Source organism: Macaca thibetana, chromosome 20 (genome assembly GCF_024542745.1).
Source record: "Macaca thibetana thibetana isolate TM-01 chromosome 20, ASM2454274v1, whole genome shotgun sequence".
NCBI classification, from domain to species: Eukaryota; Metazoa; Chordata; class Mammalia; order Primates; family Cercopithecidae; genus Macaca; species Macaca thibetana.
The window spans coordinates 61,170,779-61,185,989 of record NC_065597.1 but is presented as its reverse complement, the minus strand read 5'-3'; the positions used below and the strand labels follow the sequence as shown (position 1 = coordinate 61,185,989).

Here is a 15,211-nt window from a genome sequence, read left to right as displayed (position 1 = left end):
TTATTATTATTATTATATTATTATTTTGAGACGGAGTCTCATTCTCTCACCAGGTTGGAGTGCAGTGGCACAATCTTGGCTCACTGCAACCTCTGCCTCCCAGGTTCCAGCGATTTGCCCACCTCAGCCTCCTGAGTTGCCAGGACTACAGGCGTGGGCCACCACACCCGGCTAATTTTTTGTATTTTTAGTATAGATGGGGTTTCCCGATGTTGACCAGCCTAGTCTCGAACTCCTGACCTCAAGTGATCCACCTGCCTTAGCCTCCCAAAGTGTTACAATTATAGGCGTGAGCCACCGCACCAGCCATGTAAAATCATTTCTAAAGCTCTGAAATTTATTTCAGAGATTTTTCTCCTGGGCCAAATATTTATCACAAATAGAAAAAACAAACAAACAAACAAACAAACTGGTATCCCCAACAGTTTCTGGCACTCAGTAGCTGCTCAATAAATATTAGTTAACTGAACAAAATTAATCATCAAAGAGTCAAGGGAAAGTCCTTCGCAGAGCTGTCGTTTTAGTTAGTCCAAGTAAACAGAAAGAAAATAAATATTACCCATCTTACCAATCTAAGAACAAGTGTTTCTACAAATTCTAAGGGTAACCCTTATAATGGACATTTGTGAACTGAGAATGACAACACAGGTTTCTTTTTTTTTTTAATGAAATGCAAAGTCACTGGGTAAATGCTAATCTCTCTGGGTAAACTGTACAGTCTGAAATAAGTGACTGTCTCAAAAGGCCACATCATTATTCTCATTTAAAACACACTAAAAGCACAAAGCAAAACAATCCTTGGTAAAGAAAACTATCACACTAATATAAATCATAGCAGTCATTTTATGTTTATCTTCCAAAATGGGTACAAAGGCACTTAAAAAAGAGTGCTTGTAAATTACAACTCTCTGTAATGCCATTCAGTTTTCTTTTATTTGCAAGATTATGGACAAAATATCAGGCATTCTGTTGTGTGTAAGATTATTTTAATGAGTTTTACTTAGATAACAATATATTATGCATTTCTGGTAGAGACAACATTATACAGCAAATTAAAAAGGCAATCTATGTGCCCAAGAAGCAATTAGTTTGGCTTCACTGACCCGCAATTAAGGAACATCATTACCAGGCATCCAAAAGCCAAGCAGAGCCAGGTGCAATGGCACGCCTGTAATCCCAGCACTTTGGGAGGCCAAGGTGGGTGGATCCCCTGAGGTCAGAAGTTTAAGACCAGCCCAACCAACATGGCGAAATCCCGTCTCTACTAAAAATACAAAAATTAGCTGGGCGAGGTGGTGGGCACCTGTAATCCCAGCTACTCAGGAGGCTGAGGCAGGAGAATCGCCTGAACCCTGGAAGTGGAGGTTGCAGTAAACTGAGATAGCAACACTGCACTCCAGCCTGGGCAACAAGAGTAAAATTCTGTCTCTCAAAAAAAAAAAAAAAAAAAAAAAAAAAAAGGCCAAGCAGGGCAAAAGCTACTTTACAAATCGAACCATCAGCATGAACAATACTGTTCTGTTAATGTCAGAAAAAACGAAGTCATGGTACTCTGTGGTTTGAGAATTTGTTGTCTGCCCTACAGTTTAATAAACCAAATGCTATGGCTAAGAAACCAAATTTATTTTTAGTTTGCTAATTTAGGCTCAAGTGTACTATTCTGGTTTTGTAAGCTGTTTTAACCAATTTAATCAATACTCCCTGCAATGCCAGAAGACAAGAAGATACATAATAGCACCTAGCATGGCAGGTTCTCAGTGAGGGCAGCTATCATTTTTTCTTAAATATTATTTTCCAGCATAAACGATACACACTGGAACTATCATTATTATCGCCTACCAGAACCTAATAATAACAAAAGTTATTCCTAGGTTAGTAAGCTAGTTAATTAGGTAAGCTAACTAACCTAGGAATGACTTTTGTTATTGTTAGTCATGCTTCATATAATTCTCAGTTCTCCGTTTAGTAAATTTAGAAATAGTCTCCAATTTTAAACACCAAATTTATTTTAAAAGTTAATGAAGGCCGGGCACACTGGCTCACATCTGTAATCCCAGCACTTTACGAGGCCAAGGCAGGCAGATTACTTGAGGTCAGGAGTTTGAGACCAGCCTGGCCAACTATGGTAAAACCCTGTCTCTACTAAAAATACAAAAAACTAGCAGGCGTGGTGGCGGGCACCTGTAATCCCAGCTACTTGGGAGGCTGAGATAGGAGAATCACTTGAACCCAGGAGGCAGAAATTGCAGTGAGCCGAGATTGCGCCATTGCACTCCAGCCTGGCAACAGAGCGAGACTCCGTCTCAAAGAAAAATAAAAAGTTAATGAAACGTATCAAGCACCACAAAAATAACTGAGAACAAAAGTTGAATCAACAAAATGTTCACTGCTATACCATCAAATATGCCAAAAATCAAAATCAACCTCAGGATTTGATAATACATGGATGTCAATAAATTGTAGTTCAAAATTTCAATATATTAAAAGCAATTAAAATAACTATGAAAATGTCAAAACATGGATAACTTATAATTTTAAGTTTTAAAAAGGCACAAAATTTTATACTATGATTTTACCTTTATAAAATATTGATGTCATTAAGCCAAGAATAAAAAAATACCCTCCCTTCCCCCGCCAACAGCTTTGAGAAACTCTGAGCTTTGTTTCTCAAAATTCCTTTTATGATCATTTTTTAAACTTTAAAGGCTAACAGAACTGAGAAGCCCAGGGGAAATAACTAGAGACTTTCTTAGAAAAAGCCAACTGAAAATGCCATTTGAATTAATCTTTCATATACTATGCACTACCTCACCTGGCGGGAGGGAGAAAAATCTAAATATAAAAATATAAATATAAAACCATAAGCTTGAATTTGCAATTCCAGTATTTCTGTTTACAATTCTGTTATATTGCTAAAGTCATGGGACCTCAACAACTAATTTAGGAAACTCAATGTTGTACAAATACCAAGGAGGATTATACTAACAAAGAAAAAGAAGGCTCTCCCAATTTCTCTTACCATTTAGATGTTTTTAAAACATTTTTTTGAAAAATATTTTTTGTCAAGTAATATATAGGCTATGTGTTCTCTAATATTTCACCTGAATTTTCAATATTATCCGATTAAAGTAAGCAAAATTTATTCTCAGCTAAAACACTCAAAAGATTTTTTTTATTTTTAATTTTTATGAGTACATAGTAGATGTATATATTTATGGGGTACATGAGATGTTTGGATACAGGCATGCAATGTGAAATAAGCACATCATGGAGAATGAGGTGTCCATCCCCTCAAGCATTTATCCTTTCAGTTACAAACGATCCAACACCACTCTATTTAAAAATGTACAATTAAGTTATTACTGACTATAGTCACCCTGTCATGCTATCAAATAGTAGGTCTTATTCATTCTATTTTTTTGTACCCATAAAAGCTATTTTTTAACGTAGTCAATCCTACACTATCTTGTTTGTTTACTCCACATTACCTTACACAGAAACCCCTTTCAAATGAATTATTAATAGCACTTCTCACTCTTCTCCTATACCTCCACCTTCACATCTGGGGTTTACAGGGAACTGAATAGCTCCAAAGCTCGGAAGAACACGAAAACCAACTCTGTGTGACTTGGCAGACTGCGGCTCTGGAGAGCGCCACACAATTGTGAAACTGACTCTAAAACTGTGGCTGAGCGTCTGCGGAACTGAACCAAAGTAAACTCTCCCAACGGCCTCCCACCGTCCTTATGCCATGCTGTTTCGAAGCCACTGCTCTGGTAACATCTCTGCCCTTCTGAAGTAAAATTAAAACATTTCAATGTAGGCATGCCTCATCCCAGCTGGCTGTCAAAGGGCCTGCACTGACTCCCTGGAATGATTTGATAAAATACTTCACATATGCATCATCCAACTTGACAGTTTTCATCCTAGCATATGAGGAAATGTACTAGGCAAGCAGAAATGCTGATAAAGACATGAAAGGATGTTCCATCACTGTGAACTGTATTGAAGAACAATCTCTCCCAGAAGGACTTTCATCTGCCAGATATCAAAAAGACACTCAGACTAACACTTGCATGAAACATTCTTTCTATTTTAGTGAATATCCGAGAGGGTGTAACACGGTAAAGACCCTCAAGACTGCGTGCGGGAGTCTTGCCACATTTCTGAAAGCTTTCTGATGAAATATTATTTCCCCACTTATTCTCTAAAAGACTGACATTAACCCTATCAAACACTAAAATTAAAATTCCCATTAGATACAATGGCTAATTTTACAAAAGAATTCTATCCTAAGAAACAATGTAACTCAAGTTCACATTCTAGATGCCATAGAGCAAGTTTTATCCTTTGTGGAATCTGTCATTTTTAAAATGTTGTACGAGTATATCACTGGCAGTGCTGGTTATCCTGACTTTCAAACAAGTCTGGAAAGACTCCAGAGTAAAGCACAGTATACCAGGGTCTTTTGCTCAGTACACTGGATCACTTCCACTCAGTCTCTTCACAGGCTACACAGCATATGCTACACAATACCTTTTATCTCCAAAGAGCCACCACCTCATCATCTCCAATACCCTTCTGCTGGGTGGCACTCACAAAAAGCCACCCTCCAAACTTTTTTGTGAAATGGGCAATATAGGCTGAGTGCGGTGGCTCACACCTATAATCCCAGCAATCTGGGAGGCCGAGGCAGGTAGATCACCTGAGGTCAAGAGTTCCAGACCAGCGTGGCCAATGTGGTGAAACCCTGTCTCTACTTAAAAATACAAAAATTAGCCAGGCATGGTGGCAGGTGCCTGTAATCCCAGCTACTCAGGAGGCTAAGGCAGGAGAAGCCCTTGAGCCTGGGAGGCGGAGGTTGCAGGGAGCCGAGATTGCACCACTGCACTCCAGCCTAGGTGATAAGAGGGAAACTCCGTCTCAAAAAATAAAAGAAAAGGACGGTATGAAACTGTGTCCCAGACTGCCTAAGAAGGCTCATTAGTTACTGAAGAATTTCATTTCAGATATAAAACTCTGATACATAGAACCCTGAACCCTTAGCAAAATGTGCTTCCCGGCCAGTTGGATCAGCATCACCTGGGAACTTGTTAAAGATACAAATTCCTGGGTGCCATCCAAGACTCCTGACTCAGAAACTCTGGACTGAGAATCATGGAGTTAACAGGAAAACAGTATATTCAATGTGGTGTTGTTAATTACCACTAAAGATGATGTAGCAATCAGCTGGATAATGACTTGTGCCAACTTCTCCAAAAGATATTAGTCTTAATGATTTGTTTATATTAAATCATTCTGTGGCTCCTCCCTGTTAATCCCACTGCTTCGGGAGGCAGAAGTGGGAGAATTACTTGAGGCCTGGAGTTTGAGATCAGTCTGAGCAACATGGGGAGACTCCTGTCTCTACAAAAAGTAAATTAGCCGGGCAAGGTGGCTTGTGCCTGTAGTCCCAGCTACTCAGGAGGCTAAGGCAGCAGGATTGCTTGACTCCATGAATTTGAGGCTGCAAGGAGCTGTAACGTGCCACTGCACTCCAGCCTGGACAACAGAGACAGGCCCTGTCTCTACAATAAATAAATAATTAAATGAACAAACACATAAATAAAATACTTAGAAAAACACAAAACTAGCCGGTCACAGTGGCTCACGCCTATAATCCCAGCACTTTGGGAGGCCGAGGCAGGTGGATCAATGGAGGTCAAGAGTTCGAGACCGGCCTGGCCAACATGCCAAAACCCCGTCTCTACTAAAAATACAAAAATTAGCCAGGTGTGGTGGCACATGCCTGTAATCCCAGCTACTCGGGAGGCTGAGGCAGGAGAATTGCTTAAACTTGGGAGGCAGCGGTTGCAGTGAGCTGAGATTGTGCCATTGCATTCCAGCCTGGGGAACAGAGCAAGACTCCATCTCAAAAAAAGAAAAGAAAAGAAAAACACAAAACTTTGACACATAAAATTTTAAAAAAGAAAAAACTGCCAAGCACAGTGGCTCATGCCTATAATCCAAACACCTGGGGAGGCCAAGGCAGGCAGATAGCTGGAGCTCAGGAGTTTGAAACCAGCCTGGGCAACATGATGAACCCCACTGCTACAAAGAAATACAGAAAATTAGCCGGGTGTGGTGGCACGTGCCTGTAGCCCGAGCTACTTGGGAGGCTAGGGCAGGAGGAACCCTTGAGCCTGGGAGGCGGAGGTTGCAGTGAGCCAAGATTGAGCCACTGCACTCCAGCCTGGGGGTCAGAGCAGGACTCTGTCTCGAAAAGATAAAAAAAAAGAAAAAAGAAACTATGAATAAACAAAAGAAAAACATAAAACTATTAAATACCAAGGACTACCTCAAAATCCAGAAGGCAGTAACATAAGCCTTCTACCACTCCTTGAAACTAGGAGGTCGAATTGTAGCATGCGACTAGGTTCTCTGCAAGAGATAAACTGGGCGAAATTACTGCTGACAGCTGCTATTCTTGTTTTTAAGACAATCAAAAAAAAAAAAATTAAACTATTCTCTTGGTAACTCATTAGCAAAAGTCTAACCCGTTTCTGTGAATTGGCCACAAATTAAGCTTTAGCCACCAATGCAGAACTAAAGATTAGCAAACACTTGAGGGAGTAACACACACAATACAAAAGAATCAGACACCTCTAACATTATCAAAATCCTCCACCCTTACCACAAAGCTTCAGACACAGATTATGTAAGTACAAGCACATAAAGATCAAAGGTTATTCTATGATGACACAGTGGCTTGCCTTGGACTGTGGCTTATCTAAGACATTCCCTAGTAGTCCGGTGAATATAAATGGGTTGCAAAACAATGCTGCTATTAACCCATTTTATGCAGCTATGCTCAAGAAAACAAAGTATGATATTCAACAATACACGCAAGCAGTCCTAAAGCTGATTCAGGAATACTTTGGATGGAGACTCAAACCTCCGGGAACTGAAAAGATCATTATAGTTCCTTCAAATTCTACATTACCAAATCTATAAAATCACAGATTTGATTCACAAAGGAAAGGAAATACTTAGTTTTGCTCCTGAGGCAGCAGGTTTTCCAGTCCTAAAACTGATGGCAGAGGAGGAGCATGAATCAGACAGGTGACCACTTTAAGAAACAGTTAGCAAAAAATGGTCACACCCAGTGTTGGAGCCAGTGCAGCGCAAGGCATGCATGTACTGACAAGAGCTCCAACCACGAAGGAAGGTTGTGAGTAAACCACGACAGATCTGGCTGGTAGGCCACTGAAGCCTGTCTACGTGACACTGACCATGAGTTTTAATGTGTTTGAAAATTCCTTATCGTGTGTGAGTGTGTATATATATATAATTCTTTTAAAAATATTTTAAGTTATGGGATACATGTGCAGGACATGCAGGTTAAATACGTATCTTTTAAATTGAGACAGGGTCTATGTTGCCCCAGCTAGACTCAAACTCTTGGTCTCAAGTGATCCTCCCACCTCAGCCTCATAAATGGCTGGAACGACAGGTGCACACCACCGCACCTGGCTTTTTTTTTTTTTTTAAGTTATACAATTATATAACTAGTATAATCTCAATCTGTAAATGAAGAACATTGATCTCAATTAGTAAATGAAATAGACACAGAACACAAACTACCAGGAAACTAAGAGGACAGCTTTTCCTCTTCTGGGCTGAGGAATTATCAGTGGGATTTTTGTGTTTTAAAAAGAAAAAAAAAAATTAAGTACAAAAACTCCTAACTAAAATCACATTTATCATGGCCTGTTCAGCCTCAGTTGCTCCTCTCCTGTCTGGAAGTTATGGGTCCCCCTGTACTGAGAATGGGAGGCAGATTTTTCCAAGTTCAGCTACTTGCCCTTGGCCACCACGGGGGCAGACCCTAAGCTTCCCACTACCTGCCCTACACACACAGGCCCTTTCTCCCGCGTGCCTTTTAACCTGAGCTGTCTCCACAGCCTCCCTGTGAAATGGTAAGCCTGCAGTCCCAGCGGGAGCAGCTAGGGTCAAGGGTTTTCATCCTAAACCACTAGTCAAAGCCCTTGTGTATATAAGAGAAGCAAGTGCTTGGGATACAACATTCCAGAAACATTTTTTTATAATACTCGAAGGGCTGATTAAATTATGGCTTTGCGTCATGGCACAGAGCTGGTACAAAAAATGAGGTTGCTGTCTGAGGAAGAGCTTTGGGTACAGCGAATTTTCAAGGCAACAGGAACAACAGGCAGTGAAGAGAGCCATGTGGCCGGAGATCAAAAGGACAACCTTCCCATGACTGCAGTGCAAAGCAAGCTGCTACCTGGGCATGGGGCTTGCCAGGCACACCTGGTCCCACACACCATGATCACCATCAGGAAAAAGAGTGAATCAGCATCTCAGGGTGAGGAGACGCCTCAGAGGTGTATGGACACAGGGGCTTAGTTTGCATAATGATGCATACACAGGACTGGATGATCTAGACAGACTTCTAACGTCATGACATGTCTTAATAAAGAAGAACAGAGTTTATTCTGGTCTCTCTTCCTAGCAAAAGGAAAAACCTCAAGCCCCCAAACTCTTTATCCTTCCTCCTAAGAACTCAGTATTTTCACTCCCTGAGTGAAAATTTGCATTTGTGTCCATCTGCTTTCTGCTTCCATCAAGACTACACTTCCGATTTCTTAAAAAAGAGATTTCCAAATAAAATTGTACCCCTCTCCTACCACTAGACTGGGATACAGAAATGTTGAATACAATCTCATCTCAACACAATTTAAGCACAGAATTAATTTGCGGCTCACCCCAAGTCCCAAGCCTTCTAAAGAGAAATTGAAACCTTTACCGACTGGCAGCTCTACTGTGCTTGCAAATGGTCTTGGTATTTCCTTTAGGGCGCAGAAGTAAAAGCACTTCATAAGAACCCGTATGCAAGGCTCATCATTATACATATTTATGTGCTATAAAAAACTAATTTTATCATCCAGGGTAGGAAGCATGCAGACATCTGTCACAAAATAAGCTCATTTATTTTGCTCACTAAAGCTCCTGTGTAAAATAAGGGTAACCACTGGCTAGATGGGAATGACAGTGGCATCAGTTATTTTAATTTCACTCAGGTGGGGGGAATACAGTTTTCAATCTAGCTGCTTGCTGTTTTGACAAACAGAGCGTTACTCAACATTTGTCCTGAAGCCAACTCATGTCCTTTCTTAGATACATACAACACGAAAACAAAGGCAAAAGAAAAGGAAGAAAAAAACAAAACCAGCAGCTCATTTCAACAGTCTCCATCAAATGAAGCATATCAAATTACATCAACTAAAAACATTAAATTAAGCATTATACAAAGGCAATGCCTGCAGGGCCTATAAAACAACACACTGTAAAGTGTCAGAGGAAACAAGCCCCACACAATCCAATGGTCTAAGTCAACATCTTTTAGAGACTGTGCTCAGGCCAAACATTAAGAGAAAAGGAAATCCTCTTTCAAAGAGACTAACATTGTCTCTTAAAAAGATATGCAACCGGCCAGGCGCGGTGGCTCAAGCCTGTAATCCCAGCACTTTGGGAGGCCGAGGCAGGTGGATCACGAGGTCAGGAGATCGAGACTATCCTGGCTAACATGGTGAAACCCCGTCTCTACTAAAAATACAAAAAACTAGCCGGGCATGGTGGCGGGCGCCTGTAGTCTCAGCTACTTGGGAGGCTGAGGCGGGAGAATGGTGTGAACCCGGGAGGCGGAGCTTGCAGTGAGCCGAGATCACGCCACTGCACTCCAGCCTGGGAGACACAGTGAGACTCCGTCTCAAAAAAAAAAAAAAAAAAAAAAAAAAATATGCAACCAACTATAGCATTGTCCCTTATAGAGACTGTGTGCTATGGAGGAAGAATCCCTTCTGAGTGGAGCACAAGCTTGATGATCCTTGACTGCCACTCCCGGGGCCCTAGGCAGATGTCTCGGCTTTAAAATGGGCACATTTTCCCCTACCTGTGAGGACTGCCTTTAGAAAAAATAGTCAATGCAGGTGACATACTGTGCATAGTGGAAGGTGTTCAAAGGATAAGCTATTTGATAGGTAGTCCAAGTTTCTTAGAGTATACTGCTAATCCTTGAACACTGCAAATTAAGTGCTAAACAGTCTTGGAAATAACTATTGCCCACTTGCTCCTAGCCAGGACCAATGCAAAACTGGAAATAGCTAAGACTGCTGACTTTACTACTAACATGCCTACAGTGGGCTGAATGGTGGCCTCCAAAAAGATATGTACACTTTCTACTCCCTGGAACCTCTGAGTGCTGCCTTAGTTGGAAAAGGAATCTTAGTAGATGTTATTATATTAAGGACCCTGAGATGAGATTATCTGGGATTGTACAAGTGGGGCCTCACTGCCATCACACATGTCTTCATAAGAGAGAGGCAGAGACAGGACACACACACACAGAGGAGGAGGAGGAGGCAATGTGACCATGGGGACAGAGACTGGTGTGATGTGGCCCTAAGCAGAGGGATGCCAAGGAATGCCGGCAGCCACTGGAAGTCAGAGGAGGCAAAGGACGGACTCTTCCCCAGAGCCTCTGGAGGGAGCTCGGCAATGCTGATGACTTGATTTGAAACTTCTGGCCTCCAGAACCATGAGAGATGTATTCACCTAAAACACTTGGTATTTTAAGCCACCAAGCTTGTAGTAACTTGTTACAGCAGCCACAGAACACTAATCCAATACCCTATTACAGAGGAGGCAAGCTGCTTAAATATACATCCAAGGGTTGACTGATTTCCTTCTACCTCAACAAGTTACTTTTTAAATTATAATAATAACAAGTTATTAAGCCAGAGAGAAATGTACTTTAAAGTAACCAGAGCAAGCACAAGAACAGCTCAGCTGAGCACATAGACTGCCCCTGTAGTGCTGCAGGGCTAGCATACCAAGTACAGGTTGCTGGGTGGGTGGCCTGTAAGGTTTCTTTAAAAAGCAGCCTTTTGATGCTGCCACAGAAGTGGCAATCAAGATTACAAGGTTGGCCTGGTGCGGTGGCTCACGCCTGTAATCCCAGCACTTTGGGAGGTCGAGACGGGCGGATCACGAGGTCAGGAGATCGAGACCATCCTGGCTAACACAGTGAAACCCCGTCTCTACTAAAAAATACAAAAAACTAGCCGGGTGAGGTGGCGGGCGCCTATAGTCCCAGCTACTCGGGAGGCTGAGGCAGGAGAATGGCGTGAACCCGGGAGGCAGAGCTTGCAGTGAGCTGAGATCCGGCCACCGCACTCCAGCCTGGGTGACAGAGCGAGACTCCGTCTCAAAAAAAAAAAAAAAAAAAAAAAAAAAAAAAAAGATTACAAGGCAGAAATTAGATAAGGCAGTATCAACTTGAGGCAAGCAGTCCCTTCCTCGAAGTAGCACTTGTTTCCAGTCCTAAAAAACCAGACTCAAGGCTTCACAGTAATTTAATGTGCCCTGTCTTTTGCCTTTGTGAAAATCAGTGAGTGTATTATACTTTGAGGGTAATCAAACCAAGCCAATTCATGGAGATTCTTTTTATCATGGTAACTTGGGGAGCCAAAAACAAAATAAACAAGACTTTGAGGCAAAATAAATGGGTTTGGTTAAAGTATGTGAGGAAGAAAAAATGCATCTTATGTATCGGGGAAAATATATTTTGTGAACTAGGGAAAAACTGGCTTCAAGTCTTCTGGATTCTGGGAGGCTGCTCGAAGCATCTGCAGTGCTGTAATTTTACTCCTCCATGGCACCTGACTCCAAAATTTACATAATCCAGAAGAGGTTGAAAATGGGGACTCCATTTTTTTTAAAAGACCTATTTCCTGGGCTCTTTATGATTAAAGAGTAGCATCAACAAATACACCACTGTTCACATGCAGCCAGTTTATGATAAACTGTGCTCCCTATTCCAGGATCCAGACCCATTTTTGATAAAAGCTACGGGGCAGAGGATATCATATTTTAAAAGATTTATTACTCCTTTATGTAAGCATTTTAATACAAAATTAAAGAATAAGTACTACCAAGTTCTTGGGAAAGCCAGCCAATAAGAAAGGGGCCTATGATCACCAATGCTATAAGTGGCCTCCTTCCTGCCTTCCCTGACCTCGGTTCTGGCATCGCCAGGGGCTTCTGGGAAAGGGATGAGAAGGGATGTGCCCGGCACAGGCAGACAAATGGAGGAGGCTGTGTTCTCGACCCTACGGCCTCACAAATCAGCCTCACCAGCGTCAGAAGGCTCAACACAAATTAGTGCAAATAACACACAGGGCAGGTATTTTCTTCTCACTTACAACCCAACTTCGCAGCAAGACCTTTAAAATTAAGATGCAAAGACAGGTATAAAGTGTTTTCTTAGTAAGATATCTAAACTGCCATTATTAAAAAGTTTTTATTAGCATCATGTATGTGGGCCACTTTGCCTCTATCAACACAGAGAGACTGTCACCCAAGGGTCCTCAGCTCAGAACACACCGCCTGCTGTGTTTCTCCACCATCACCCTTTCATAAAATGAAAAACTACCCAGCACCGTGGGAGGCCGAGACGGGAGTATCTCTTGGGTCCAGAAGTTCAAGACCAGTCAACATGGCGAGACCCCATCTCTACGAAAAACTTAAAAAATAGCTGGGTGTGGTACCATGCAGCCGTACTCCCTGCTACTTGGAGGGTGGGGCAGGAGGATCCCTTGGGCCCAGGATGCAGTGAGCCATGTTTGCTCCACTGCACTCCAGCCTGGGTGACAGAGCCAGACTCTGTCTCAAAAAAATAATTTAAAAAAATGCCGGGTGCTGGCCGGGAGTGCTGGCTCATGCCTGTAATCCCAGCACTTTGGGAGGCTGAGGTGGGCAGAGATCGAGACCATCCTGGCCAACATGGTGAAACCTGTCTCTACTAAAAATACAAAAAATTAGCAGGGCATAGTGGCACGTGCCTGTAGTCCCAGCTACTCAGGAGGCTGAGACAGGGGAATCGCTTAAACCTGGGAGGCGGAGGTTGCAGTGAGCCGAGATCGCACCACTGTACTCCAGCCTGGCAACAGAGCAAGACTCCATCTCAAAAAAAAAAAATTAAAAAAAAAAAAAATGGCCGGGCGCGGTGGCTCAAGCCTGTAATCCCAGCACTTTGGGAGGCCGAGACGGGCGGATCACGAAGTCAGGAGATCAAGACCATCCGGGCTAACACGGTGAAACCCCGTCTCTACTAAAAATACAAAAAATTAGCCGGGCGTGGTGGCGGGCGCTTGTAGTCCCAGCTACTCGGGAGGCTGAGGCCGGAGAATGGCGTAAACCCGGGAGGTGGAGCTTGCAGTGAGCTGAGATCCGGCCACTGCACTCCAGCCTGGGTGACAGAGAGAGACTCCGTCTCAAAAAAAAAAAGGAGCACACATCTACTTCATAGGAAATTTTTTTTTTTTTTGAGACAGAGTTTTGCTCTGTTGCCCAGGCTGGAGTGCAGTGGCGCAATCTCAGCTCACTGCAACCTCTGCCTCCCGGGTTGAAGCAATTCTCCCACCTCAGCTTCCCAAGTAGCTGGGATTACAGGCACTCGCCACCACACCTGGCTAATTTTTGTATTTTTAATAGAGACGAGGTTTCACCATATGGCCAGGTTGGCCTCGAACTCCTGACCTCAAGTGATCTGCCCACCTCAACCTCCCAAAGTGCTGGGATTACAGGCGTGAGCCACCGCGCCCAGTCCCTCATAGGAAATTTAAATGCCAGAACTACCAGTTCTTTTCCTTGGAAGAGATGCAGTACATCTAGCAATGTTCTCTCTTTATTTTTTTAAGCCTATATTTTTAATACATTTGTTCCCCAAAAGGTCAATTTCTACTTTCAAAAAACATCTGAGTCACTCGAGATGAAAAATATTTTATCTAAAAATGTGCTATAGCTCCCAATAACTCCAAACTGACATCCCAAAATATGAGGCTGTTCGACAATGACAGAACTTGGGAACTGGAACTCTCTGATTACTTACTTGTTAAAAAAAGGTTCGATGAGTTTTGATCTGGCAGACACATGAATTTTTGGAGGGCTGAGAAAAGAACCTAATGAAGAAAAGAAGAGAGGCATTATTATTCATAGTCACATAGACAACGCCTGAAAGTTCAGACCAAAACAGATTTAAATTAACAGCATGGTTCAACAAAGGTGAGAGGTATTCTCTTTTTTTTTTTTCGAGTCGGAGTTTCACTCGTTGCCCAGGCTGGAGTGCAATGGCGTGATCTCGGCTCACTGCAACTTCCGCCTCCCGGGTTCAAGTGATTCTCCTGCCTCAGCCTCCTGAGTACCAAGGATTACAGATACGCGCCACCATGCCTGGCTAATTTTGTATTTTTAGTGAAGACAGGGTTTCTCCACATTGGTCACGCTGGTCTCAAACTCCTGACCTCAGGTGATCCACCCACCTCGGCTTCCCAAAGTGCTGGGATTACAGGCATGAGCCGCCGCACCTGGCCTGTGAAAGATGTTCTTATGGACCAAGTATTGTACCACAGGAAGTGTCAGTGGTTTTTCTTGCAGATATCCCCCTCCCCTCATCTCCTCCCACTCCTACCTCAAAACCCTCCCACTTCTAACTGGATGAGTGGATCCCAAGGAAATGGTAGTGCTATAGGTTCGATGTTTGTGTCTCCCTAAAATTCAAAAGTTGAAGCCTAATCCCCAATATGATGGTGTTTGGAAGTGAGACCTTTGGGAAGTGATTAGGTCATGAGGGAATTACTGCCCTTATAAGAAGGGTCAGGAGGCCGGGTGTAGTGGCTCAAGCCTGTAATTCCAGCACTTTGGGAGGCTGAGGTAGGAAGATCACTTGAGCCCAGAAATTCTAGACCAGCCTGGTTAACATAGCAAGTCCCTGTCTCTATAAAAAAATTAAAAAGTTAGCCGGGCATGGTGATGCACACCTGTAATCCTGGCTACTTGGGAGGCTAAGGTGGGAGGATCTCTTGAGCCCAGGAGTTCAGGGTTGCAGTAAGCTACGATTGTATCACTGTACTTCCAGCCTGGGTGACAGAGTGAGACCCTGACTCTTAAAGAAGAGTTGGCACAGCTTCTGCTCTCTCGACTCTCCACCATGTAAGGACATAAGAAGGCAGCCATCTGCAAACCAGGAAATGGGCTCTCACCAGACACTAGGTCTGCTGGCAACTGGGTCTCGGACTTCCCAGCCTCCAGAACATGAGAAATAAATGCCTGTTGCTTAAGCCCCACAGTCTACGGTAATTTATTACAGCAG

General features: G+C 42.9%; 1 protein-coding gene across 2 annotated transcripts in view; it reads right to left on the bottom strand.

Annotated features, from left to right (window-relative positions):
* Positions 1-15,211, bottom strand: part of PARN (poly(A)-specific ribonuclease) — a 189,496-nt gene that overhangs the window by 126,676 nt on the left and 47,609 nt on the right. For both annotated transcript variants that reach the window (XM_050774092.1, XM_050774093.1), the window contains exon 18: positions 13,952-14,021. In XM_050774092.1, coding sequence (XP_050630049.1) covers positions 13,952-14,021 — 70 coding nt within the window. The remainder of the gene's footprint in view (positions 1-13,951; positions 14,022-15,211) is intronic.